Source organism: Haliotis rubra, unplaced genomic scaffold (assembly GCF_003918875.1).
Source record: "Haliotis rubra isolate DU_JTF1 unplaced genomic scaffold, ASM391887v1 Scf711, whole genome shotgun sequence".
In the NCBI taxonomy this organism is placed as follows: Eukaryota; Metazoa; Mollusca; class Gastropoda; order Lepetellida; family Haliotidae; genus Haliotis; species Haliotis rubra.
Window position 1 is genome coordinate 426,480 of NW_025767426.1, and position 24,595 is coordinate 451,074.

The 24,595-nt window shown below is 38.9% G+C and overlaps 2 protein-coding genes across 3 annotated transcripts; both read left to right on the top strand.

Moving 5' to 3' along the window:
- LOC124259164 (aldo-keto reductase family 1 member B1-like) lies at positions 1-17,440 on the top strand. Of its 2 annotated transcripts, XR_006893768.1 has the most exons (11): positions 1-133; positions 2,571-2,741; positions 3,253-3,369; positions 4,146-4,229; positions 4,729-4,845; positions 5,149-5,261; positions 5,657-5,738; positions 5,848-5,931; positions 6,118-6,200; positions 6,569-7,121; positions 17,312-17,440. XR_006893768.1 is itself a non-coding variant. In XM_046693260.1 (10 exons), exons 1-10 carry the CDS (start codon positions 65-67, stop codon positions 6,609-6,611), a joined length of 963 nt encoding a protein of 320 aa, XP_046549216.1. In that variant the 5' UTR covers positions 1-64; the 3' UTR covers positions 6,612-8,649. The 2 variants fall into 2 exon arrangements, 1 of the variants encoding a protein (XP_046549216.1); XM_046693260.1 differs by lacking the exon at positions 17,312-17,440 and having other exon boundaries at positions 6,569-8,649.
- On the top strand, positions 11,138-17,061 carry LOC124259170 (aldo-keto reductase family 1 member B1-like). The gene is made up of 10 exons (XM_046693266.1): positions 11,138-11,218; positions 13,061-13,231; positions 13,744-13,860; positions 14,634-14,717; positions 15,160-15,276; positions 15,580-15,692; positions 16,086-16,167; positions 16,277-16,360; positions 16,547-16,629; positions 16,997-17,061. Exons 1-10 carry the CDS (start codon positions 11,150-11,152, stop codon positions 17,037-17,039), a joined length of 963 nt encoding a protein of 320 aa, XP_046549222.1. The 5' UTR covers positions 11,138-11,149; the 3' UTR covers positions 17,040-17,061.
- Positions 17,441-24,595: the final 7,155 nt, after the last annotated feature.

A 24,595-nucleotide genomic window follows, 5' to 3' on the forward strand; every position in this document is an offset into this window, starting at 1 on the left:
AGCATGACGGCAGTTTTGCATTCCTTCAGTGTGGTTTGCAGTAATCGGGCGTTCACTTACAAACATGGCCACACAGTCTCTAACATTGAACAATGGCCATAAGATGCCTCTTGTGGGGCTTGGCTCCTGGCAGGTAAGTCTTACTAATACAGGGGCGGTTACAGCTTTTTGAGAAAGGGGGGGGTGGGGGGGGGGTGTGGTGGGGGTGTGGTGTGTGTGTGTGTGCACACTAATGAGAAAAGGAGGGGTTCACACTTCATTTTCACCCGAGTTTCAATGGTCATTTAATAAACTTTCAGGACATAAGGGGAATGCGCACCCTGCACCCCCACCCCCACCCCCTACCCCACCCCACCCCGATCCGCCTATGAGCAACCGTACGTTGACTTGCTACCAACTCACTCACCCTGGGACAACAGGTTGATAGACGAAGCACATCTGTTGATGTATCTACATCGCTGCAATAACATGGAATATCACCAAGTGCGGCATTAAAGAGGGAACGATGCTCACTCAATATCAAAACCCCATACCACATTATATACACTATATTCTACCCGGTGATAACTACTAACGGTGTAGAGTCTCCTACTCAGTCTTTCTGAATTAGGTTATAACAGTATCGGTGATATATGAGAACCTTCACCGGTGACAGGTACACGTAAAAAGAATATATAGGTCAAAAGATTAGGGAGCCGGTGTCTCAAGGACATGCTTGAGCCAGTATTTAGGTCAGCGGGCTTCCATACAGTATTGATTGTGTCAACGTGTGTGTCGGCTGGGGATATATACAGAATGAAAACAAAGTATACGTTGAGAAAAAAATATTCTGTCGGTTATATGATAATTGGATATATTAAAACGAGAGAGGAATCACTCGCTTGACAGAGCTACCAGTGTGTACCACCAACTCACAACAACACAAGATCTGTGTAAATAAATGATGAGTTTATTAGTCAGCCACTGATCATTTGTGATTGTCTGTCGTCCATATTTTATACCCTATTTTAGCTATAATAGACAATAGTTTTTACTCTAAAAACTGACTCGGCGGGGTAGCTCTGTGGTGAAAGCATTCGCTCATCACGCAAGGACTGGGTTCGATTCCCCAGTAAGTGCAATGTGTGAAGCCCATTCCTGGTGTCCTCTGTCGTGGTGTTGCTTGAATATTGCTAAAAGCGGCGTAAAACTATACTCACTCACTCACTTAAAACTGACGATAAAGTTGTTATTGTGAAGTGCAGTGGCGCTGACAGAATAATATCATTTGACTGAAGCATTGATGATAAATGTGTACAATAGCTGACCAGTTGCGAGTATGCCACAAATGAATACATGACCAACGTTGAATGTAAACATAGCCGCAAATACAGATAAATGTATAACACCTTGGATCTGGTAGCTTTACTCTATCAGATCAGCACCATAAGAGATACTGGTCTTAGATATTAATTACCAACAGTGGTGATTCCAACCCGACTCGTCAAGTCAAGCAGGTGTCTATTATGTAAGACTCTTGAAGATGGGGGTTAGAATCTGTCTTCAGTTACCCATGCTTGTCGTAAGGGGCGACTAACGTGATCGGGTGGTCTGACTAGGTGACTTGGTTGACACATGTCATCGTATTCCAGTTGCTTAGATCGATGTTCATGCTGTTGATCAGTGAACTGTCTGGTCCAGACTCGATTATTAGTTTTACAGACCGACGCCATATAGATGGAATTCTGCTGAGTGCGGCCAACCAATCTTTTGTATAAGGCTGTACATACAGATGTAGTTAGAATACCGAACTCACTAACAGTATATTAATGAACAATTATGGACAGACGAAGAGAAAACAATTGACGGACGAAGAGACAATGACGTAGTTCGGGGCAATTGACGTTGGATTGCGAATACAGACACGATCCAGTTGATTGACCAATTGGCGGCTGGTACATAAAGACAACAGCATGTGAAACATTCTGGATTTCCGTAACGATATGTGACTCAACAATGAACGGAGACATTGTCTAAAGCCACATGACTCAATAAATGGCTTTTTGGTTATGCTTGACTAGGTTTGGATCCTATACTACCCACCAACACTTTAGACTCACTAGTGTAAATGTAGCCACTTACTTCAGTCAACGGTTATGAACTAGATTTTGCCAAATATTCCGTACTGTTTACACATGAACTGATGTATTGTGAAACAAATTTGTAACGTTGAAAAGATTATTGTCATGAATTCAAAAAATGATGAAAATTGGCGAATTCTTAACAAAACTTTACACCAAAACGCATCTGTTCACATGCACGATATTTGCACATGCTTTTCACCAATATGATGCATGATCCTCGAGCAATTCATCTGCATAAGGTTTGCAGTTGGTTCCCCTAAGTTAGTGGAGAAATTCATCTTCGATGTAACCTCACATATGTACATAACATATAGTGAGTGCTTTAAGTGAGTCTAAACTTTTGGTGGGTAGTATAGATTCGCTTTGATTTTGAATCCTGGTATCACATAGTATGTCTGCCTCTGTCACTGATGAAACCAAGCGTTTACTGATCCCTTTATTTCACAGGTTACCTCTCCCGAGGAGTGCAAGGACACTATCCGTGCGGCACTGGACGCTGGCTACAGACACATTGACACAGCCTACGCATACCATAACGAGGCTTTCATTGGGGAGGTGCTCCAGGAATACTTCAAGGCCGGGAAACTGAGGAGGGAGGACATTTTTGTTACAACAAAGGCAAGATGAATATTCTCTTCAACATTAAACACATCAGTGTTATTCAAATTGTTCTCTGAAACCAATGATTGATCTGATTCTGCACTTCACCTGTGCTCGTGCGTGCAGAAGATCTAACTCACTTCAGCCTTTCCGATAACATTCTACTTAATATGCTGTACCTGTGAATATCCGGGTTGAAATTGATCCTCAGTAACCCATTCTTGTCAAAAGAGGCCACCCGGTGGTCACGATCGCTGAATTGGTTATACATAGACGCCCATGATATCAATCACTGGATTGTCTGGTCCAGGCTCGATTATTAAGAGACTGTCGTCATACAGCTGGAATATTGCTGAGCCAATTGTGAAACATCAAACAAAACAAAGCATGTATACAGAGACACGACTGAAATTATGTTTAAGGTGGCGTAACTCGCTTACAGGTGAGATAATTAATTAAATACTTAATATAAAATACACAAGGAAGTGTCTTTTGAAAGTGTTAGAATACCGATTTGTATTTATTGCAGCTTTGGGTGACCTACCATGAGAAAGACCGAGTTCCCCTGTGCATCGTTGAAAGCCTTAAGAAGTTACAGTTGGACTATGTGGACATGTATCTTATCCACCTTCCTGTAGGACTGAGAGTAAGTGTTATTCCACATCCTGACAAATCAGTTTCTATGATATCTGCATTTACTTCATATACCAATATGTCAATGCTACTTTCTGCAGTACTAGATGGTTTTCAGCTCGTCTATGACCATCTGGCATCCGAAGAGAAGAACTGGAATAACCATACTTTCAAGAATCCGCAACTGACATTTAAGTGATAAATTGTATCTCCGTCCTTGGCATAAAAACTAGAACATATCTTTCATGTTCTCTCAACCACCATCACACAAAGTAAAATGTTTAGTCAACTTCATTATATCAGACGGGCTTCAGCTAACTTTGTACTCCAAAAACATCACTCCAGACTTTCCTTTACATTATGTCCATATGCAGTGATAAAACCTGTATTCAGAAACAGCTTGTATATTAAGTGACTTTCTTATTTTCAAACAATTTTTGATGTTTTAAATTGAATTGACATTTAAGAGATAAATATAGTTTCCGTTCTTGGCAAAAGAAATAGCTTTTGTTGTGTGTTCTATTAAAGACCATCATACATATTCAGTGTATAATATCATGACAGTAGGGTTTCAGTAAACTCTCAATGTGTTTGTATTCTGAAAAACAAGACTTATGGCTTTCCTTTACATTATGCTAATGTGTTGCAATAAAACTTAAAATCGAAAACAAGCTTGTACATTACGACTATATATTAATTCGGTGATTTATTTTCTCAAAAATGTTTTTTTAAGGTTTACAATAAATTCCGTTGGTATTCCGGGGTAATTCTCAGATCTTTGTCAAACAGGAAACAGGCAAAGGAGAACCTTTCCCACTGGATGAAAACGACAAACCTGCATTCCAGGATGTTCTCCTGACGGATACGTGGAAGGTCAGACATCTCCTCCTACTAATTGATACTGTGTTAGTTTTCCAGGGAAAATGTGAATACAAACATATGTAGTTCTACAAATGTTTTGTTATTGGATGAATGTAAGACCCTAGGGCCACTAACGGGATCGGGTGGTCAGGTTCGCTGACTTGGTTGACACATGTCATCGGTTCCCAATTGCATAGACCGATGCTCATGCTGTTGATCACTGGATTGTATGGTCCAAACTCGATTATTTACAGACCGCCGCCATATAGCTGGAATATTGCTGACTGCAGCGTTGAACAACAACCAGTCAACCAAGATGAATGTAAAAGGGAACATGTGCACTTCCTGAAAGGTGAAATTATCTTCTCTTATATATCATGTCATTATTATTGATGACATACGTATGAAAGTGTGAAATTATTACCTTTAAACTCGTTTCCTGTTATTAATATGCCCAAATGGCTGTTCAACCTATATAAATTACAACATGTAACTTAATGGTGTATTACAGGGGATGGAACAGGTGGCTCGTAGTGGCCAAGCCAAGTCTATTGGTGTCTCAAATTTCAACATGGAACAGACTGAGAGGATATGCAAGATAGCTGAAATATTACCAGCCACAAACCAGGTACAGTGACACTTTTCAATAACATCAGTTTGTGTTTTGAGGGAAAAACGAACGTTATTCCTCGAGGAGGAACAATGCCTCAGCCTTCATTGGTCCTATTGAGCATTATGCAAACTCTTTCAACAATTATGAGAAATCCCTGTATGGTACAAGTCAAAATAGGAAATTATTGTCTCTGTCGTGTCAGATTTGGAAAGATATCACAAGAATACACAATGAACAAGTAATATGAATATTCAGTACACTATGTCATTTATACCACGTTAGACAAGATAAACATTATTTGACCTTTCACATTTGCAGGTTGAGTGTCATTTGTATCTCCAGCAAGAAAAGCTGTTTCAGTTTCTCAAGGAAAAGGGGATAACTGTTACAGCCTACAGCCCTCTCGGTTCACCAACTCGACCAGCTCACATGTAAGAATCTTAACTGAACAACTGTGACTAAACCCATATTATTCTAGTTGTAAAGTCATTTTGATTTGTTGTATCTGAATTAATGCAGTACATTGACAATATGGTCCTTAAAGAAGAGAGACTATGGGCGATATGGAACGATGCCATTGAAACTTTGTAAACCACCACTTTACCACTTCATACACAGAAAGTATAACGTTACAAAATCAAATCATTACATCTTCATCCTTATCCTCCCACAACCACCATCCCTATCACTCATACTCACCTCACTTGTGACGTAGTTTATTTTACGCAGTCAACACAAAAATATGCTATGTATAAAGTGTTACGTTTTCTTTCATTTCCTATCAATCATGTTTTCTAATACATGATTGTCCACGCCTTGTACCCAGGCTGAAGGAAGGAGCTCCCAGAGTTCTAGATGACCCAGTTGCTAAGGATCTGGCCACAAAGTATAAAAGATCTGTAGGACAGGTATGTTACACTGACATCGGAATGATGTCGACATATGTGCATGTTGTTGTGATATAGAAAGCGCGGCCGATGTGAATCCATTTTATTTATCAGTTTATTATTTATGCAGATTCTCCTCCGCTATCTTGTCCAAAGAGGCATGATTGTTATCCCGAAGAGCAGCAATCCTTCAAGAATTCTGGAAAACGTGAAGGTATTGTTCATTCCTTCATCCCATTCCTATCTGAAAGCAATTATAAGTTGATTCGTCAAAGTGTCAATTTTGTTTTCGAAAATTTTAATAAAAATGAAAACGTAAGTGACTCATTGTCTGTTTTTTAAACACAAATATGTATCGAAGGGGAATTTGTAAAACAGGCTCTTCTCTTATTTTTCAAAGGTTTTCGACTTCGAACTGTCTGGCGAGGATATGTCAAAGCTTTCAGCTCAAGACAAGAAACTGCGTTTTTTAACCTTCTTGGAGTAAGTTCAGTTTAAGTCATGTTTTAAAAAAAGATAAAGCATTTTACCTCTTCGTTCACACATGATCAGTGTGTTTGGTTCTATAACAAATATGTTGTTATTCTATATTAAGAAATATTCCAGCAACATCATGACGGGAGGCACTTGAACCAACCTTACACATTGTTGTGTCACAAAATTTGAAATTATTGGTTTCCATCCATTTTCTGGTGATGAGCAACTGGGTTACCCCAACGCATCTATTGCAATGAATATAGTAATGGTCATTTCTGAAAAAAAGAGATATGTTCTTTTTCAACTGAGATTCTTGAACACTCTGAAGATCCTTTCATTGTGCCTTTGATCCAAAAGAAAACTTTTCATTTCAGATTCAAAGGTCACTCAGAATACCCCTTTGACGAGCCTCTCTGAAATGGGAAATCGCAAAACGGTTCCGAGAAGTCCTTCATTTGGACACAAATATCAATAGTCTTTTCCTAGCAGTATATTCATATATAATATGAACCTTCATATATTAACCTCGTTGTTTATTTAAGTGTGTAACACATTTTCAACTTTTTTCGGAAGTTGCGAAGTCACTCTACAAATACAGAACATGTACAAAGAGATAATTCTACTTTTACCATAGTGGACTATGTAAGTATGTGCAGTACGTTGATAACAAGAGAAACAATCCCTTCTGAAAGCTTGTGCATTGTGCAACTTCAAGTATAGTTCATTCAGTTGTTGAAAACATTTTAGTAACTTTGATCTTCTCGGGATTAACTCGCACTATGTAAACATCCCTGATGTGTTTTTAGCCATTTAAAAAATACACGCATGTATAAATATAGAGTTAGTTACGGTTTTCTATCTAAGGCTTGAACAGATCATTTCTCATGAGGGAAAAGTAATAGATTGGGTCCATAGCAGAGAAACTAGGTTCAAATTTACCGGCCTACAGAGAGGATCGTACCTTTAAATCTGAAGAGTGTGGGCAGGCAATTAAGAAATGGCATTCTTCTTCAGTATCAGTTAGATTGCAATGTTTACATATGCGATTCTGTATGTGAGTTACGTGGCGAGTATAACGACCAAGTACAATTTAAAAACGAAGTGTACTACATCATGGTTTAGCTTAGGTAGTGAGTATGTAGTTTTTAAAAAAAAAGTTTTTATATTTTTATTGGTTCCCAAGATTATAATATCGCATATATACAAAGCCGTGACACAAACGGCTTTAATTGATGCTGCTACATGATGTACAGGTATGATATCAATATATAAATATATTCATAAACATGCATAAATCTTTGCCATTAAATGTACAGATGATGTCAGGTACAAATCGATACAGTTTAGAGTCATCTAAGTCTGGGGAAAGAAGGCTCCATTTTTGATTGAAATTATTTATTTTATTATTTTTGTTGATATATGATTTTCCACAAAGTATATTTCCTTTAGAGTTTTTATATATAAAGTTAGATTTGGAAGCATATATTTAATGCTGAATATGTGAATATGTCTCTTCGCGGCAATGATGATGTGATTTTGTATTCTATTTTCATGTGAGTACCAAACCAAACCATGTTTTTATAGTATCAATGGATGGGGATATAAATTGTTATGCAGTGGGTATGTAGTTGTTTACATTAAGGTCCGAGGGAGTTGTCACCCCCAGGACCCGTTACACCATTCTGTTGCTGGCTGGTGGGTCGAAACTTAGTCTCACAAGTCGGGAAATATGGGTCAGCTTGGCTCTTGCTCTGGCTTTCCTCTGGTTTTAATGCACAAAGCGTATAAGCTCGGGTAGTGTATTTTATAGCCTTGCTCCAAGGATTTACTGAATGGATGTATAGTAATTCTATCCTTTGAAGAGGCAAATCCAGATTAGCGGACAGTACAAGGACGCCAGACTGTTATTCATAGTTTTTTTAGAAATTTTCATTTAAACTATTTATTTTTACTTTATATACTTGTGCAAGTCTATATATTTCACAGGCCTTCTTTACAGTAGTTAGTAAACAGCTAATCTTATCAGCACTGTCACGCACCATTTTCTTGATACAAGTCAACATGTGTTTGTTTGTTTGTTTGTTTAACTTTATCGAATCAATAATAATGTGTGTTTGTACCAATTTTATCAACACCTTTGTCTCAGAGGCACAGCTTCGTGACATATGTTTATGAACCAAATAATTGTGATACCCGGTGTACCTGTAAAGATTAACGTAGCTCGGCCTACCTATGGTAAACGTCATAAACACACGAAAAGGCATGTCAGTTGTTCACCTGAGAAAACAGGGGAACATGACTGAAGTCAACATAGGGAATTGAGGCATTTTGGGCAATAATGCGTCAAATTGGAAATGAACGCTTCATGATTACCTTTGATATAAATGAATTTCCTCTTTTCGATATGCTGTGTTGACTTTTTTAATTTACTGATTAAAATCTTATCCCCTGTGCATATTATATTTGATTTTGTAGTCTATCGCGTATGTACTGCATATTAAACTCTACGCTGCACAAGAGTCAGGTTCAGTACTCATATCAGCTTCATACAGGCAAGTATTCGAAGAAGAGAGAAAGTACAACGATCTATCTTGAGGATCAAGATGTTTCTCGAATACTTATTTCAGTAAGACGCTAGCCCGGGAATCATTCGTCACATGGCTACGATATTGTTTGGTGTTTCACAAAGCTTTGACATGCTGTACGTTTATGATGGTCAGTAATGGTCAAACAGAAACTTTCAATCATTTAAGCAACTGATAACAAAGGAGACCTGAGAGAGTCTGCACACAAAGTTGACTCAATGGTTTTATTACACCCGGTCACAGGTGGGCTCGATCCCGGCACCTCAAGCTCGCTGGATCACTAGCCTGGCGCCTTAGCCAGCTCGCCCACAACGCCCATCGTATTGCCAGATTAAGGCACCCGAATTTGCCTTCTTTGGCTGAGATGACGTATCATGTTTCCTCTCATTTGATGGAGTGCATGATCCTATTGGATGAGTGAGTTTAGTTTTGCGCCGCATTTAGCAATATTCCAGCAATATTACTGTGGGGTCACCAGAAATGGGCTTAACACATGGTACCCTTATGGGGAATCGAACCCCTGTCTTCGGCTTGACGAGCGTACGCTTTAACCACTAGGCTACCCCACCGCCCCAATCCTATTGGGTATACAATAGTTTTTTCAGTTGTCATTTTAATAGAAAATAAACATGTGGTTCATAATCAAACACTGCATACTTTAAATTAACATAAACTTGTTTTAATTATCCTAGTTATTGTATGTATTTTTTGATACAAGAGTGATATAACTCTAGTATTTCACTGCTGCAATTTCCGTTGTTATTATGTCTAATGTGATGCAAAATTTACAACCATCTAAAGAAAAATTAATTTCACATCCGTAAAACCTTTTGGCTCCGGTGAGACTCGGATATAATTATGTGGAATTCGAAGGTGATTTATATTTTGTTGTACGTCAGAGTTATATAGATAATCTCACCCTCGTGTCTTCTGATATCAAATAGTCTTGGTAAATTTGATATCACGTGAACAATTAAATGTTGCCTAGTTGTTGTTAGGTAGACATGTAATTAAATGTTACAAATGTTATATTTGATATTACACTTTCCCATTATCACGTGAACAATTAAATGTTGCCTTGTTGTTGTTAGGTAGACATGTAATTAAATGTTACAAATGTTATATCTGATATTACACTTTCCCAGTATCACGTGAATAATTAAATGTTGCCTAGTTGTTGTTAGGTAGACATGTAATTAAATTATCACGTGAACAATTAATTGTTGTTTGTTAGGTAGACATGTAATTAAATGTTACAAATATTATATTTGATATTACACTTTCCCAGTATCACGTGAACAATTAAATGTTGCCTAGTTGCAACCTTCTAAATATTGGTTATTGAGTGAGTGAGTTAAGATTTTAAGTCACATCGGCCATATTTCAGCCATATCGTGACTAAATCAAGCTATAAATGTATCAACAATTAAAGGTAAATTATAACATTCTGACAACGAAGGACAGTAAAAGAAATATATTATCACAGATATAGATATAAAACTAGTAACTAAAACATTTGAACTATACATGTACAAGACGATACAATATAAAAACAGGCTATAGATTGCCAACAACTGAAGGTAGATCACCATACTAGGGACCATGGGGACTTACAGTACATTTGCTTCCTGCATGGACCCTAGCTGGATATACACCATCCCTTCAGCTGTTAGCAATTTGACAAATTTAGCCATACATTAAAAGAACAGGTATTCTACGATTAAAAAAGTGGAACGTTTTAATTTATTCCGAATGATTTGGGACTTACGTACCCTGTCAGGAGGACAATAATTTTACAGTACTTTAACCCCCCTCGAGGATACAGCCACTAACAATCTTAGTTACTAATAAATTCAAACTTCCAATCATAAAATATTTATGTATTTACAAATCATTTACCAAATCTAATTCTTTTAAAAATGCAATAATTAAATGAGAACTGACATTATTAAGAAGATCCTTCATAGTTCGTGATTTGAAACAGATATCCCTTGTGATGGAATATTCTATTGGTTATTGAATATGTATATTTTAGTAATATGATTTGACTAGAAGCCATTTAAGAGGGGATACGGGCGGAAGTCTTTCCTTTACTATCAACATACTGCACGATCGAAATAAGTTATAAGAATTGCCAAGACCTCGTACTTTGTACTGCCCCGTCTGTACATAACCGACTCCAGTATTGAGTTAGGCTACAGTTCGGGCAAGCATGGAAGACGCCACTTACCATTACATCATCACGTCCAACCTAATCTGGTTGAGGTGTACTTGAACGGGAAACGTTCAGAATTGGTCACGTGATAGCATGACGGCAGTTTTTGCATTCCATCTGGGTGGTTTGCAGTAATCGGGCGTTCACTAACAAACATGGCCACACAGTCTCTAACATTGAACAATGGCCATAGGATGCCTCTTGTAGGGCTTGGCTCCTGGCAGGTAAGTCTTACTAATACAGGGGCGGTTACAGCTTTTTGAGAAAGGGGTGGGGTGGGTGGTGTCTGTGTGGGGTGTGTGGGTGTGTGCACACTAATGCGAAAAGGAGGGGTTCACACTTCATTTTCACCCGAGTTTCAATTGTCATTTAACTTTAAACATAAGGGGGTGCGCACGCCTGCACACCCCCACCCCCACCCACACACCCCTTCTGGATCCGCCTATGTTTAATAATGAGAGAGAGAGAGAGAGAGAGAGAGAGAGAGAGAGAGAGAGAGAGAGAGAGAGAGAGAGAGAGAGAGAGAGAGAGAGAGAGAGCATGTGAACTCGTCCAGAACTACTTGACGATATGCAGCTCACTCACTCACTCGCTCAAGCAACCGTACGTTGACTTGCTACCAACTCACCCTGGGACAACATGTTGACAGACGAAGCACATCGCTGCAATGACATGGAATATCACCCAGTGGGGCATTAGAGAGAGAACGATGATCACTCAATATAAAAAACCCCATACCACATTATATTCATTATATTCTACCCGGTGATAACTACTAACGGTGAAGAGTCTCCTACTCAGTCTTTCTGAATTAGCTTATAACAGTGTCGGTGATATATGAGAACCTTCATAACAGGTACTGTAAAGAGAATATATATATGACATGCTTGAGCCAGTATTTATCAGCGGGCTTCCATACAGTATTGATTGTGTCAACGCGGTGTCGGCTGGGGATATATACAGAATGAAAACAAAGAATACGTTGGTCTGTAGGTTATATGATAATTGGATATATTAAAACGAGAGAGGGTGGGGGTTAGAATCGGTCTTCAGTTACCCATGCTTGTCGTAAGGGGCGACTAACGTGATCGGGTGGTCTGACTAGGTGACTTGGTTGACACATGTCATCGTATTCCAGTTGCTTAGGTAGATGTTCATGCTGTTGATCAGTGAACTGTCTGGTCAAGACTCGATTATTAGTTTTACAGACCGACGCCATATAGATGGAATTCTGCTGAGTGCGGCCAACCAATCTATTGTATAAGGCTGTACATACAGATGTAGTTAGAATACCGAACTCACTAACAGTATATTAATGAACAATTATGGACAGACGAAGAGAAAACAATTGACGGACGAAGAGACAATGACGTAGTTCGGGGCAATTGACGTTGGATTGCGAATACAGACACGATCCAGTTGATTGACCCATTGGCGGCTGGTACGTAAAGACAACAGCATGTGAAACACTCTGGATTTCCGTAACGGTATGTGACTCAACAATGTACGGAGACATTGTCTAAAGCCACATGACTCAATAAATGGCTTTTTTGTTATGCTTGACTGGGTTTGGATCCTATACTACCCACCAACACTTTAGACTCACTAGTGTAAATGTAGCCACTTACTTCAGTCAACGGTTATGAACTAGATTTTGCCAAATATTTCATACTGTTTAAAGGTACTGTTTACAAATTTGTAACGTTGAAAAGATTATTGTCATGAATTCAATAAATGATGAAAATTAGCGAATTCTTAACAAAACTTTACACCAAAACGCAGCTGTTCACATGCACGATATTTGCACATGCTTTTCACCAATATGATGCATGATCCTCGAGCAATTCATCTGCATAAGGTTTGCAGTTGGTTCCCCTAAGTTAGTGGAGAAATTCATCTTCGATGTAACCACATATATATACATAACATATAGTGAGTACTTTAAGTGAGTCTAAACTTTTGGTGGGTAGTATAGATTCGCTTTGATTATGGACCCTGGTATCACATTGTATGTCTGCCTCTGTCACTGATGAAACCAAGCGTTTACTGATCCCTGTTTTTCACAGGTTACATCTCCCGAGGAGTGCAAGGACACTATCCGTGCGGCACTGGACGCTGGCTACAGACACATTGACACAGCCTACGCATACCAGAACGAGGCTTTCATTGGGGAGGTGCTCCAGGAATACTTCAAAGCCGGGAAACTGAGGAGGGAGGACATTTTTGTTACAACGAAGGCAAGATGAATATTCTCTTCAACATTAAAAACATCAGTGTTATTCAAATTGTTCTCTGAAACCAATGATTGATCTGATTCTGCACTTCACTTGTGCTCGTGCGTGCTGAAGATCTACCTCACTTCAGACTTTCCAATAACATTCTACTTAATACGCTGTACCTGTGAAGATCCGGGTTGAAATTGATCCTCAGTAACCCATTCTTGTCATAAGAGGCCACCCGGTGGTCACGATCGCTTACTTGGTTGATACATAGACGCCCATGATATCAATCACTGGATTGTCCGGTCCAGGCTCGATTATTTACAGACTGTCGTCATACAGCTGGAATATTGCTGAGCCAATTGTGAAACATCAAACAAAACAAAGCATGTATACAGAGACACGACTGAAATTATGTTTAAGGTGGCGTAACTCGCTTACAGGTGAGATAATTAATTAAATACTTAATATAAAATACACAAGAAAGTGTCTTTTGAAAGTGTTAGAATACCGATTTGCATTTATTGCAGCTTTGGGTGACCTACCATGAGAAAGACCGAGTTCCCCTGTGCATCGCTGAAAGCCTTAAGAAGTTACAGTTGGACTATGTGGACATGTATCTTATCCACCTTCCTGTAGGACTGAGAGTAAGTGTTATTTCACATCCTGACAAATCAGTTTCTATGGTATCTGCATTTACTTAATATACCAATATGTCAGTGCTACTTTCTGCAGTACTAGATGGTTTTCAGCTCGTCTATGATCATCTGGCATCCGAAGAGAAGAACTGGAATAACCATACTTTCAAAAATACGCAACTGACATTTAAATGATAAATTGTATCTCCGTCCTTGGCATAAAACTAGAACATATCTTTCACGTTCTCTCAACCACCATCACACAAAGTAAAATGTATAGTCAACTTCATTATGTCAGACGGGCTTCAGCTAACTTTGTATTCCAAAAACATCACTCCAGACTTTCCTTTACTTTACGTCCATGTGCTGTGATAAAACTTGTATTCGGAAACAGCTTGTATATTAAGTGACTTTCTTGTTTTCAAACAATTTTTTGATGTTTTAAATTGAATTGACATTTAAGAGATAAATATAGTTTCCGTTCTTGGCAAAAGAATGTTTCCGTTGTGTGTTCTATTAAAGACCGTCATACATATTCAGTCTATGATATCATGACAGTCGGGTTTCAGTAAACTCTCAGTGTGTTTGTACTCTAAAAACAGGTCTTATGGCTTTCCTTTACATTATGCTAATGTGTTGCAATAAAACTTAAATTCGAAAACAAGCTTGTACATTACGACTTTATATTAATTCTGGGATTTGTTTTCTCAAAAATGTTTTCTTAAGGTTTACAATAAATTCTGTTGGTATTCCGGGGTAATTCTCAGATCTTTGTCAAACAGGAAACAGGCAAAGGAGGACTTTTCCCACTGGATGAGAACAACAAACCCGCATTCCAGGATGTTCTCCTGACGGATACGTGGAAGGTCAGACATCTCCTCCTACTAATTGATACTGTGTTAGTTTTCTAGGGAAAATGTGAATACATACATATGTAGTCAGTACTTCTACAAATGTTTTGTTCTTGGGTGAACTAACGGTATTGGGTGGTCAGGTTCGCTGGCTTGGTTGACACATGTCATCGGTTCCCAATTGCATAGACCAATGCTCATACTGTTGATCACTGGATTGTATGGAATATTGCTGACAGCAGCGTTGAGCAACAACCAATCAACCAAGATGAATGTAAAAGGGAACATGTGCACTTATGTGAAATTATCTTCTCTTATATATCATGTCATTATCATTGATGACATACGTATGAAAGTGTGAAATTATTACCTGTAAACTCGTTTCCTGTTATTAATATGATCAAATGGTTGTTCAACCTATATAAATTACAACATGTAACTCAATGGTCTTTTACAGGGGATGGAACAGGTGGCTCGTAGTGGCCAAGCCAAGTCTATTGGTGTCTCAAATTTCAACATGGAACAGATTGAGAGGATATGCAAGATAGCCGAAATAATACCAGCCACGAACAAGGTACAGTGACACTTTTCAATAACATCAATTTGTGTTTTGAGGGTAAAACGAACGTCATTCCTCGAGGAGGAACAATGCCTCAGCCTTCATTGGTCCTATTGAGCATTATGCAAACTCTTTCAACAATTTTGAGAAATCCCTGTATGGTACAAGTCAAAATAGGAAATTATTGTCTCTGTTGCGTCAGATTTGGTAAGATATCACAATAATACACAATGCACAACTAATAAGAATAGTCAGTACCCTCTGTCATTTATACCACGTTAGATAAGATAAACATTATTGGACCTATCACATTTGCAGGTTGAGTGTCATTTGTATCTCCAGCAAGAAAAGCTGTTTCAGTTTCTCAAGGAAAAGGGGATAACTGTTACAGCCTACAGCCCTCTCGGTTCACCAACTCGACCAGCTCACATGTAAGAAACTTTACTCAACAACTGTGACTAAACCCATATGATTCTAGTTGTAAAGTCATTTTGATTTGTTGTATCTGAATTAATGCAGTACATTGACAGTATGGTCCTTTAAAGAAGAGAGACTATGAGCGATATGGAACGATGCCATTGAAATTTTGTAAACCACCACTTTACCACTTCATACACAGAATGTAATAACTTTACAAAATCACATCACATCTTCATCCTTATCCTCCCACAACCACCATCCCTATCACTCATACTCACCTCACTTGTGATGTAGTTTAACTTACGCAGTCAACACAAAAGGATGATACGTATAAAGTGTTACGTTTTCTTTCATTTCCTATCAATCATGTTTACTAATACACTGTGTCCACGCCTTGTACCCAGACTGAAGGAAGGAGCTCCCAGAGTTCTAGATGACCCAGTTGCTAAGGATCTGGCCACAAAGTATAAAAGATCTGTAGGACAGGTATGTTACATTGACATCGGAATGATGTCGACATATGTGCATGTTGTTGTGATATAGAAAGCGCGGCCGATGTGAATCCATTTTATTTATCAGTTTATTATTTATGCAGATTCTCCTCCGCTATCTCGTCCAAAGAGGCATGATTGTTATCCCGAAGAGCAGCAATCCTTCAAGAATTCTGGAAAACGTGAAGGTATTGTTCATTCCTTCATCCCATTCCTATCTGAAAGCAATTATAAGTTGATTTGTCAAAGTGTCAATTTTGTTTTCGAAAATTTTAATAAAAATGAAAACGTAATTGACTCACTGTCTGTTTTTTAAACACAAATATGTCTCGAAGGGGAATTTGTAAAACAAGCTCTTCTCTTACTTTTCAAAGGTTTTCGACTTTGAACTGTCTGGCGATGATATGTCAAAGCTTTCAGCTCAAGACAAGAAACTGCGTTTTTTTACCGGCTTGGAGTAAGTTCAGTTTTAGTCATGTTTAAAAAAAGATAAAGCATTTTACCTCTTCGTTCACACATGATCAGTGTGTTTGGTTCTATAACAAATATGTTGTTATTCTATATTAAGAAATATTCCAGCAACATCATGACGGGAGGCACTTGAACCAACCTTACACATTGTTGTGTCACAAAATTTGAAATTATTGGTTTCCATCCATTTTCTGGTGATGAGCAACTGGGTTACCCCAACGCATCTATTGCAATGAATATAGTAATGGTCATTTCTGAAAAAACCGAGATATGCCTTTTCAACTGAGATTTTTGAACACTTTGAAGTATCCTTTTATTGTGCCTTTGATACAAAAGAAAACTTTTCATTTCAGATTCAAAGGTCACTCAGAATACCCCTTTGACGAGCCTCTCTGAAAAGGGAAATCGCAAAATAGTTCCCAGAAGTCCTCCATTTGGACACAAATATCAATAGTCTTTTCCTAGCAGTATATTCATATATAATATGAACCTTCATATATTAACCTCGTTGTTTTTTCAAAGTGTATAACACATTTTCAATATTTTCGGAAGTGGCGAAGTCACTCTACAAATACAGAACATCTACAAAGAGATAATTCTACTTTTACCATAGTGGACTATGTAAGTATGTGCAGTACGTTGATAAAAAGAGAAACAATCTGTACTAGGTTCAAATTGACCGGCCTACAAAGAGGATCGTACCTTTAAATCTGAAGAGTGTGGGCAGGCAATTAAGAAATGGCATTCTTCTTCAATATCAGTTAGATTGCAATGTTTACATATGCGATTCTGTATGTGAGTTAATGAGTTACGTGGCGAGTATAACGACCAAGTACAATTAAGGCCCGAGGGAGTTGTCACCCCAAGGACCCGTTACACCATTCTGTTGCTGGCTGGTGGGTCGAAACTTAGTCTCACAAGTCTGGAAATATTGGTCAGCTTGGCTCTTGTTCTGGCTTACATCTGGTTTTAATGCACAAAGCGTATTAGCTCGGGTAGTATATTTTATAGCCTTGCTCCATGGATTTACTGAATGGATGTATAGTAATTCTATCCTTTGAAAGAGGCCAGTCTAGATTAGCGGACAGTACAAGGACGCCAGACTGTTATTCATAGTTTTTTAGAAATTTTCATTTAAACTATTTTTTTTACTTTAAAGACTTGTGCAAGTCTATATATTTCACAGCCCTTCTTTATAGTAGTTAGTAAACAGCTAATCTTATCAGCGCTGTCACGCACCATTTTCTTGATACAAGTCAAGATGTGTTTGTTTGTTTGTTTAACTTTATCGAATCAATAATAATAGAACTGTGTGCTTGTACCAATTTTTATCAACACCTTTGTCTCAGAGGCACAGCTTCGTGACATATGTTTATGAACCAAATAATTGTGATACCCGGTGTACCTGTAAAGATTAACGTAGCTCGGCCTACCTATGGTAAACGTCATAAACACACGAAAAGGCATGTCAGTTGTTCACCTGAGAAAACACGGGAATATGACCTAAGTCAACACAGGGAATTGAGGCATTTTGGCCAATGATGCGTCAAATTGGAAATGAACGCTTCATGATTACCTTTGATATAAATTAATTTCCTAGTTTCAATTTGCTGTGTTGACTTTTTTATTTTACTAATTATAATCTTATCCCCTGTGCAAATTATATTTGATTTTGTAATCTATCGCGTATGTACTGCATATTACACCCAACGCTGCTGAAGAGTCAGGTTCAATACTCATATCAGCTTCATACAGGCAAGTATTCGAAGAAGAGAGAGAAAGTACAACAATCTATGTTGAGGATCAAGATGTTTCTCGAATACTTATTTCAGTAAGACGCTAGCCCGGGAATCATTCGTCACATGGCTACGATGTTGTTTGGTGTTTCACAAAGCTTTGACATGCTGCACATTTATGATGGCCAGTAATGGTCAAACAGAAACTTCAATCATTTAAGCAACTGGTAACAAAGAAGACCAGTGAATATATATCATTGGTTTCATTTGGAAAGATAGCCAGATGGATGGATGGATGGATGGATGGACTGACTGACTGACTGAGTTTGGTTTTACGTCGCTTTTAGCAATATTCCAGCAACATCACGGCGGGGGACACCAGAAATGGGCTTCACACATTGTACCCACGGGGGGATTCGAACCCAGGTCTTCGGCGTGACAAGCCAACGCTTTAACCACTAGGCTACACCACCGCCCGATGGATCGATTGATGGATGGAAGGAAGGATGGATTGTTGTTTAACGCCGTAGTCAGAAATATTCCAGCTATATGGCGGCGGTCTGTACATAATCGAGTCTGGACTAGACAATCCAGTGATCAACAGCATGGGAACCGATGACATGTGTCAACCAAGTCAGCGAGCCTGACCACCTGATCCCGTCAGTCGCCTCTTATGACAAGCATTGGTTACTGAAGATCAATACTAAACCAGATCTTCCTAATATGGGTATGTAAAGATATTAAATGTCCTTAGTTGTCCTTAGTTCAAATAAACATCGGTGATTGAAATTAAATTTATTATAATACACGATCGAAAAAATCGATAACATGACACGCCACGGTGCATGTCACCAGTGTTGTGTAGTGCAATAATCGGGCGCTCACCTACAGACATGGCTTCACAGTCTCAGACAATGGCTTCACAGTCTCAGACAATGGCTTAACAGTCTCAGACATGGCTACACAGTCTCAGACAATGGCTACACAGTCTCAGACAATGGCTACACAGTCTCAGACAATGGCTACGCAGTCTCAGACAATGGCTACACAGTCTCAGACATGGCTACACAGTCTCAGACATGGCTACACAGTCTCAGACAATGGCCAGCTGTTCTAAACGTTAGGAACATAACACCATACCATTTGGTAATATGGTTGATCAATGTTATATTTAAACATAGTCATTGCCAAAACCCACAACTAGCAACAGGAATCAGATAAACTCGTCCTAACAAGTAAGTGTCAGTAGTTTCAGTTTCGTTTGGGTTGCTGTAAGCGAAGCAGCAGCAATAAAGACATCGGGTAATTACAAACAGCCTGTGTTATGTTGATGCAAATGTTAAGATTGGACCAAATAAACTTGCTCGAATGCTTGGGTCTAGTCTTGTCGTAGCCATCCCAACATGTTTGTGTGTTGGATAGGGCTGAGGAAACAGCCAGCCATGGCAACGTTTAAAAGGCATTACCGTGCTACCACGCGATGTAACGTCCTTGTATTGGAACAAAAGAATTTCACCTCGAACGATCGTGATCTCCAATAGATAGTAATTTCATCCTATACCACGACACCTCAACACCCAAACTGACGGTGTTAGGAAGGTAATGCGTGGCTGTGACGTTATCCGTGACGGCTGTAGACCTATGCAGGTCCATCGGAACTTTCCATGTGCACCATTAAGTAAGCTGTGACTGATTGATTGAGTTTAGTTTTAAGCCGCACTCAGCAATATAACAGCTATATGGTGTCAGCTTGTAAATAATCGGCTCTGGACCAGAAAATCCATTGATCAACAGCATAAGCATCGATCTACGCAGCTGGGATACGATGACACGTGTCAACCAAGCCTGACCATCCCGTAAGTCGGATCTTACGACAAGCATGGGTTACTGAAGATCAATTCTAACCCGAATATTCACGGGTATAAGTAATCTATGCACTGTCCCAGTATGGCCTTCTAAACCATGCAAGGCGTACCTGTTCTGGCTCGGAAGCCAATTTTTTTTGGTGTGTCGCTGAACGTTGCAACCGGATGCTGAGCTCTCTCAACCGGTTGTGTACGGTCCTGCCATTTATTGGTGTCAAGCCAGGAATTGTCTTACCTTGGCAGTTTGGTCCCGACTCCTTAGATGCACCAACCGAACATGGTTGGCGGTTGACGTGACGTAACACGAGGACGACGGGGTCATGACAGTTCACATGTGTTGTCCTGCTATAGATAACGATTGGTGATACTACTGTATTGCCATGAAAGTTAATGTGTTCTGCACCATTCCTGTTTGCAGCATGCCCTCAGCACACCCTTAAAGTGATCTCATGTGAAATAGATAGCTAAGTACTTGTTCAGTGCTGCTCAGATTTAACTGCTAGATGTGTGAGCATTTTATTTCCAACAAATGTTCAAACATCTAATTTCGAGTGGGCGATGTTTACATAAATCCGCACAATGTATTAAAAGATACATTAGCTAATTCAGATTAAGCTATCATTATCGGACTTTACATGAAGCATAGTTACTTTATATCATAATGCATAAATTCTACATGTAGAGCAGTAACGATGCATCGAACTGTCGATTGTTGAGCCTCCGATAGCAATTAAAGAATGGTAGAAGCGAAAAACTATCGATGCATCGATAGTTGTGAGACTATCGATAGTTTAGTAATTGACTTCCGTTGATCAATGCACTGCGCAAAATACAGGATGTTTGGGTTCAGACTTGCAGCTTCACTGAGTTTATGGTTTAGCTGTTTACATGAACTGGTTTCTTGAACAAGTTTTTTTGTCGGTTATTAAAAGAGACTGAAACTACTTCAACTTGTTTTTATTTCATATGAACTATACAAAGTTTGGGAAATGACTTCAAATGAGATTATTCAAGCAGAAAATAAACTATTGCAATACTTGGTTGCAATAGACTTTCCCTATCGCAATAGTTGTTCCCCACTCAATAGTCACCCCTGTAAATTCACAATCAGCTTGGCTTCAGTAAGTCTTTCGAAGAAGCTAGAGGTCCTCTTCAGGTGTTCCTCCTATTACATGAAGGTGGCTGGAAGTGTCCAAATGGCATGACACAAACACTGCAATGGTATGTACTGTCAGTTTCAAGAGTCTGTCACTGCCCTTCATTAAGTCCAACTTGCTGACGTACTTGGCTTCACCGACTCTGTCGATGCAGCCGTAAAATCTTGGAACCGTGTACCCATTTCAGAAACAACAAGCGCACCTGTCATGTTACAGCATTTGTAACTCCCGTTAGGCTTCGACACAAGGATACAAGGTAAACTCCAGTAAATGTGACTTCGTTCAATAATGTCATTGTCAAGCAGGTACTGAACCCCCAGAAACAAGCTAGCAAACTCTTGAATTAACCCTGATAGTTCAGTTTTATGCTCAGTTAAATTACATTTGCCTGGCGCATTACTTTTCAGGAATGGAGCGATGTGTACCAGTTTCAAATTAAAGCCTTCATTTTGTCATTTTGAACTTTAATATTGATAACAGAAATATTCCCAATACTTTGAATGTATTTTAAGTAGGGTAATATCCTCGTAACTCTCCATTCCTTAAAAATAATGTGCCTCGGCTCCATTACTTTTAAGGAATTGAAAGTTACAAGGATATTACCCTCTACGTAACAAATGGCCTAGCTTATAGTCACGACATGGCTGAAATACGGACCTTACATTTTAACTCACTCACTTACCTAGCTTAACCTTTCTAAGATAGTTAAACTTCAGAATTCCCGGAACCTTACAAAGTCACATTATACATTAGTTTCACAGTCTGATACATTATCTAGAGGAGTAACACTGGTAAGACACTGAGTTGGTACATTGTGATTTCTTTTATGATACCTCCTAATCATATTGACAGGACAAAGTTGTGTCTTTTTACTAAAGTACTGCCGGAAATAGAAAAAAACCCTGTTTTTAGGCTGTTGCTCTGTATCCCTTAAATTTACATACCTGCAAATAGCATATGTCGAAATAACCCACAACGGCCTAACTGAGCGTTCAGTAGGATGCGTAATAGGATATCTAGAAAAGCATGTTTACTCGTAAAATCGGGCAAAACTGCTGCTGAAAACAATAGATCAGACTATAGATGGCAATTAGGTCGTTCAGCCAGGTATGACGACGGACCGTCGACTCACCTGGCATGAAATGCATGTGCTGCATACAGGAACAAGGGGTCATCTCAAAGATATTTTATGTTTTTTCATGTGCGTTGTATATGTCTCATCTATTGATTAACATCTTATGTGTCTTTCTTTCATAAAGTTTATGTTGAGATATGGAAAAGAGCATGATACCCATAAAAAAGCTTAAATTAGCCATCGTATTAAATGTCTAAAAATATATTGGTGACATGACCACCCGAAGATCGACAGGACTGGATATTCTTTGTAAATTGTAATTACATGCCGTTTACTTCAACAGTGTAATTCCCCCTTAAGGATTATCTCATCTTAGCGGATATCTCTATCCCCTAGCCCGACCCCTACCACCGTCTGCGACACCCGTCCTGGCTTTGCTTTTGAGACGACCCCTCCTACCTGTTTCTTTTTATAGTGATAGTGAGTGAGTGAGTGAGTGAGTGAGTGAGTGAGTGAGTGAGTGAGTGAGTGAGTGAGTGAGTGAGTGAGTGAGTGAGTGAGTGAGTGAGTGAGTGAGTGAGTTTAGTTTTACGCCACACTCAGCAATATTCCAGCTATATGGCGGCGGTCTGTTAATAATCGAGTCTGGACCAGACAATCCAGTGATCAACATGATGAGCATCGATCTACGCAATTTGGAACCGATGACATGTGTCAACCAAGCCAGCGAGCCTGACCACCCGATCCTGTTAGTCGCCTCCTACAAGCATGGGTTACTGAAGATCAATATTCTAGCCCGGACCTTCACGGGTTATAGTGATAGTGAGACTCCAGGGTAGCTTCATCCTTAATAGTTTCAGTCTTAAAGTTAATATTTTTTACGTCAGCTATCGTTTATAATGAAGATAATTTTAATTTCAAAATGAGCATTTAAAAAGTTTTCTTTTGTTATACAATATCATCGCACACTAATTTGCATAAAACCATGGTCTGTTCCAAATGAGTCGCTTTCGACTTAGAAAAAAACTGCATTGCATCATTTGGCTTAGAATTGTATATCAAAGAACCCATTATTTCAAACTTCAGAGCCGCGTTTGCTCAATTTAGATGTTCTTCACACCGATTTCGAATTGAAACTGGCAGATATGTTAAAGAAACTAAAGTTGATGGATTATGCCTTGTGCGCAAAGAACGACATATTGAAGACGAAAACCAGTTTTTATTAGTGTGTAATGTATACCAACATCTAAGGTTTCTACATTTGCCAAAGAAAATACTATTTGAATCCTAATGTGCATCTTTTTCACTTCAGTTCCACAGAATTGGTACACATTAATTACAGATTTCCTTTCAAGGCACAAAGTATTGTCCACACGAGTGACCTCAGCTAAACATTTTCTATGCACAGTATGTGTAGAACATTCCCTGTGAACATTTTTCGATCAGAAGACATGGCTCTGTCTTAGTACTTCCTGTTCGATGCAACATCAATTACACTTCGACATATAGTGCAGACAGAACCTTTGGATTTTGGAGAATATAAGTAGCTTTGGACGTTTTGTGAGATCCAGTTGTCCAGCCATAGGAATATTAAAGATATGCTACTGTAAGCTGGTATCCCTGCTTGCTCTCAAAATAGATCTGGCGACACTTGATACTCATTACCCACACCACTGACATTAGGACGGGGATGTGTTGGGGGGCAAGGAATATTCCTGTAGCACACAATTTCAGTAATGGGTGATAAGAACCATTGTAAATTTTCCCTCTGCAGATTTGTTTAGTCTCTGAAAATGAAGAAAGTCTCAGGGCTCCTTTTCATTATATTTCTTTTTTCCACTATGAGCTTTTTTTCTGTAAAAAATGTTCATTTCAGAGACTAGTTGTTTGTCTATATATACTAGGCAGCAAAAGAAACGTCAGTTTGGAATTTTCCTTCTCAGAAACGGATAACTGTAAACTCATTTAATGTTTTGCTTGTATATTTTTAACAACATCTCCAACTGTACCTGAGCAAAGACATTCCTTCCCAAACTCAGAATTGAACCCAGGAAATGGTCTCAAAAACGCAACCTGATCTCGGAGGTCTCCATGTTCTCCATGTTTTTCATGCAACTCA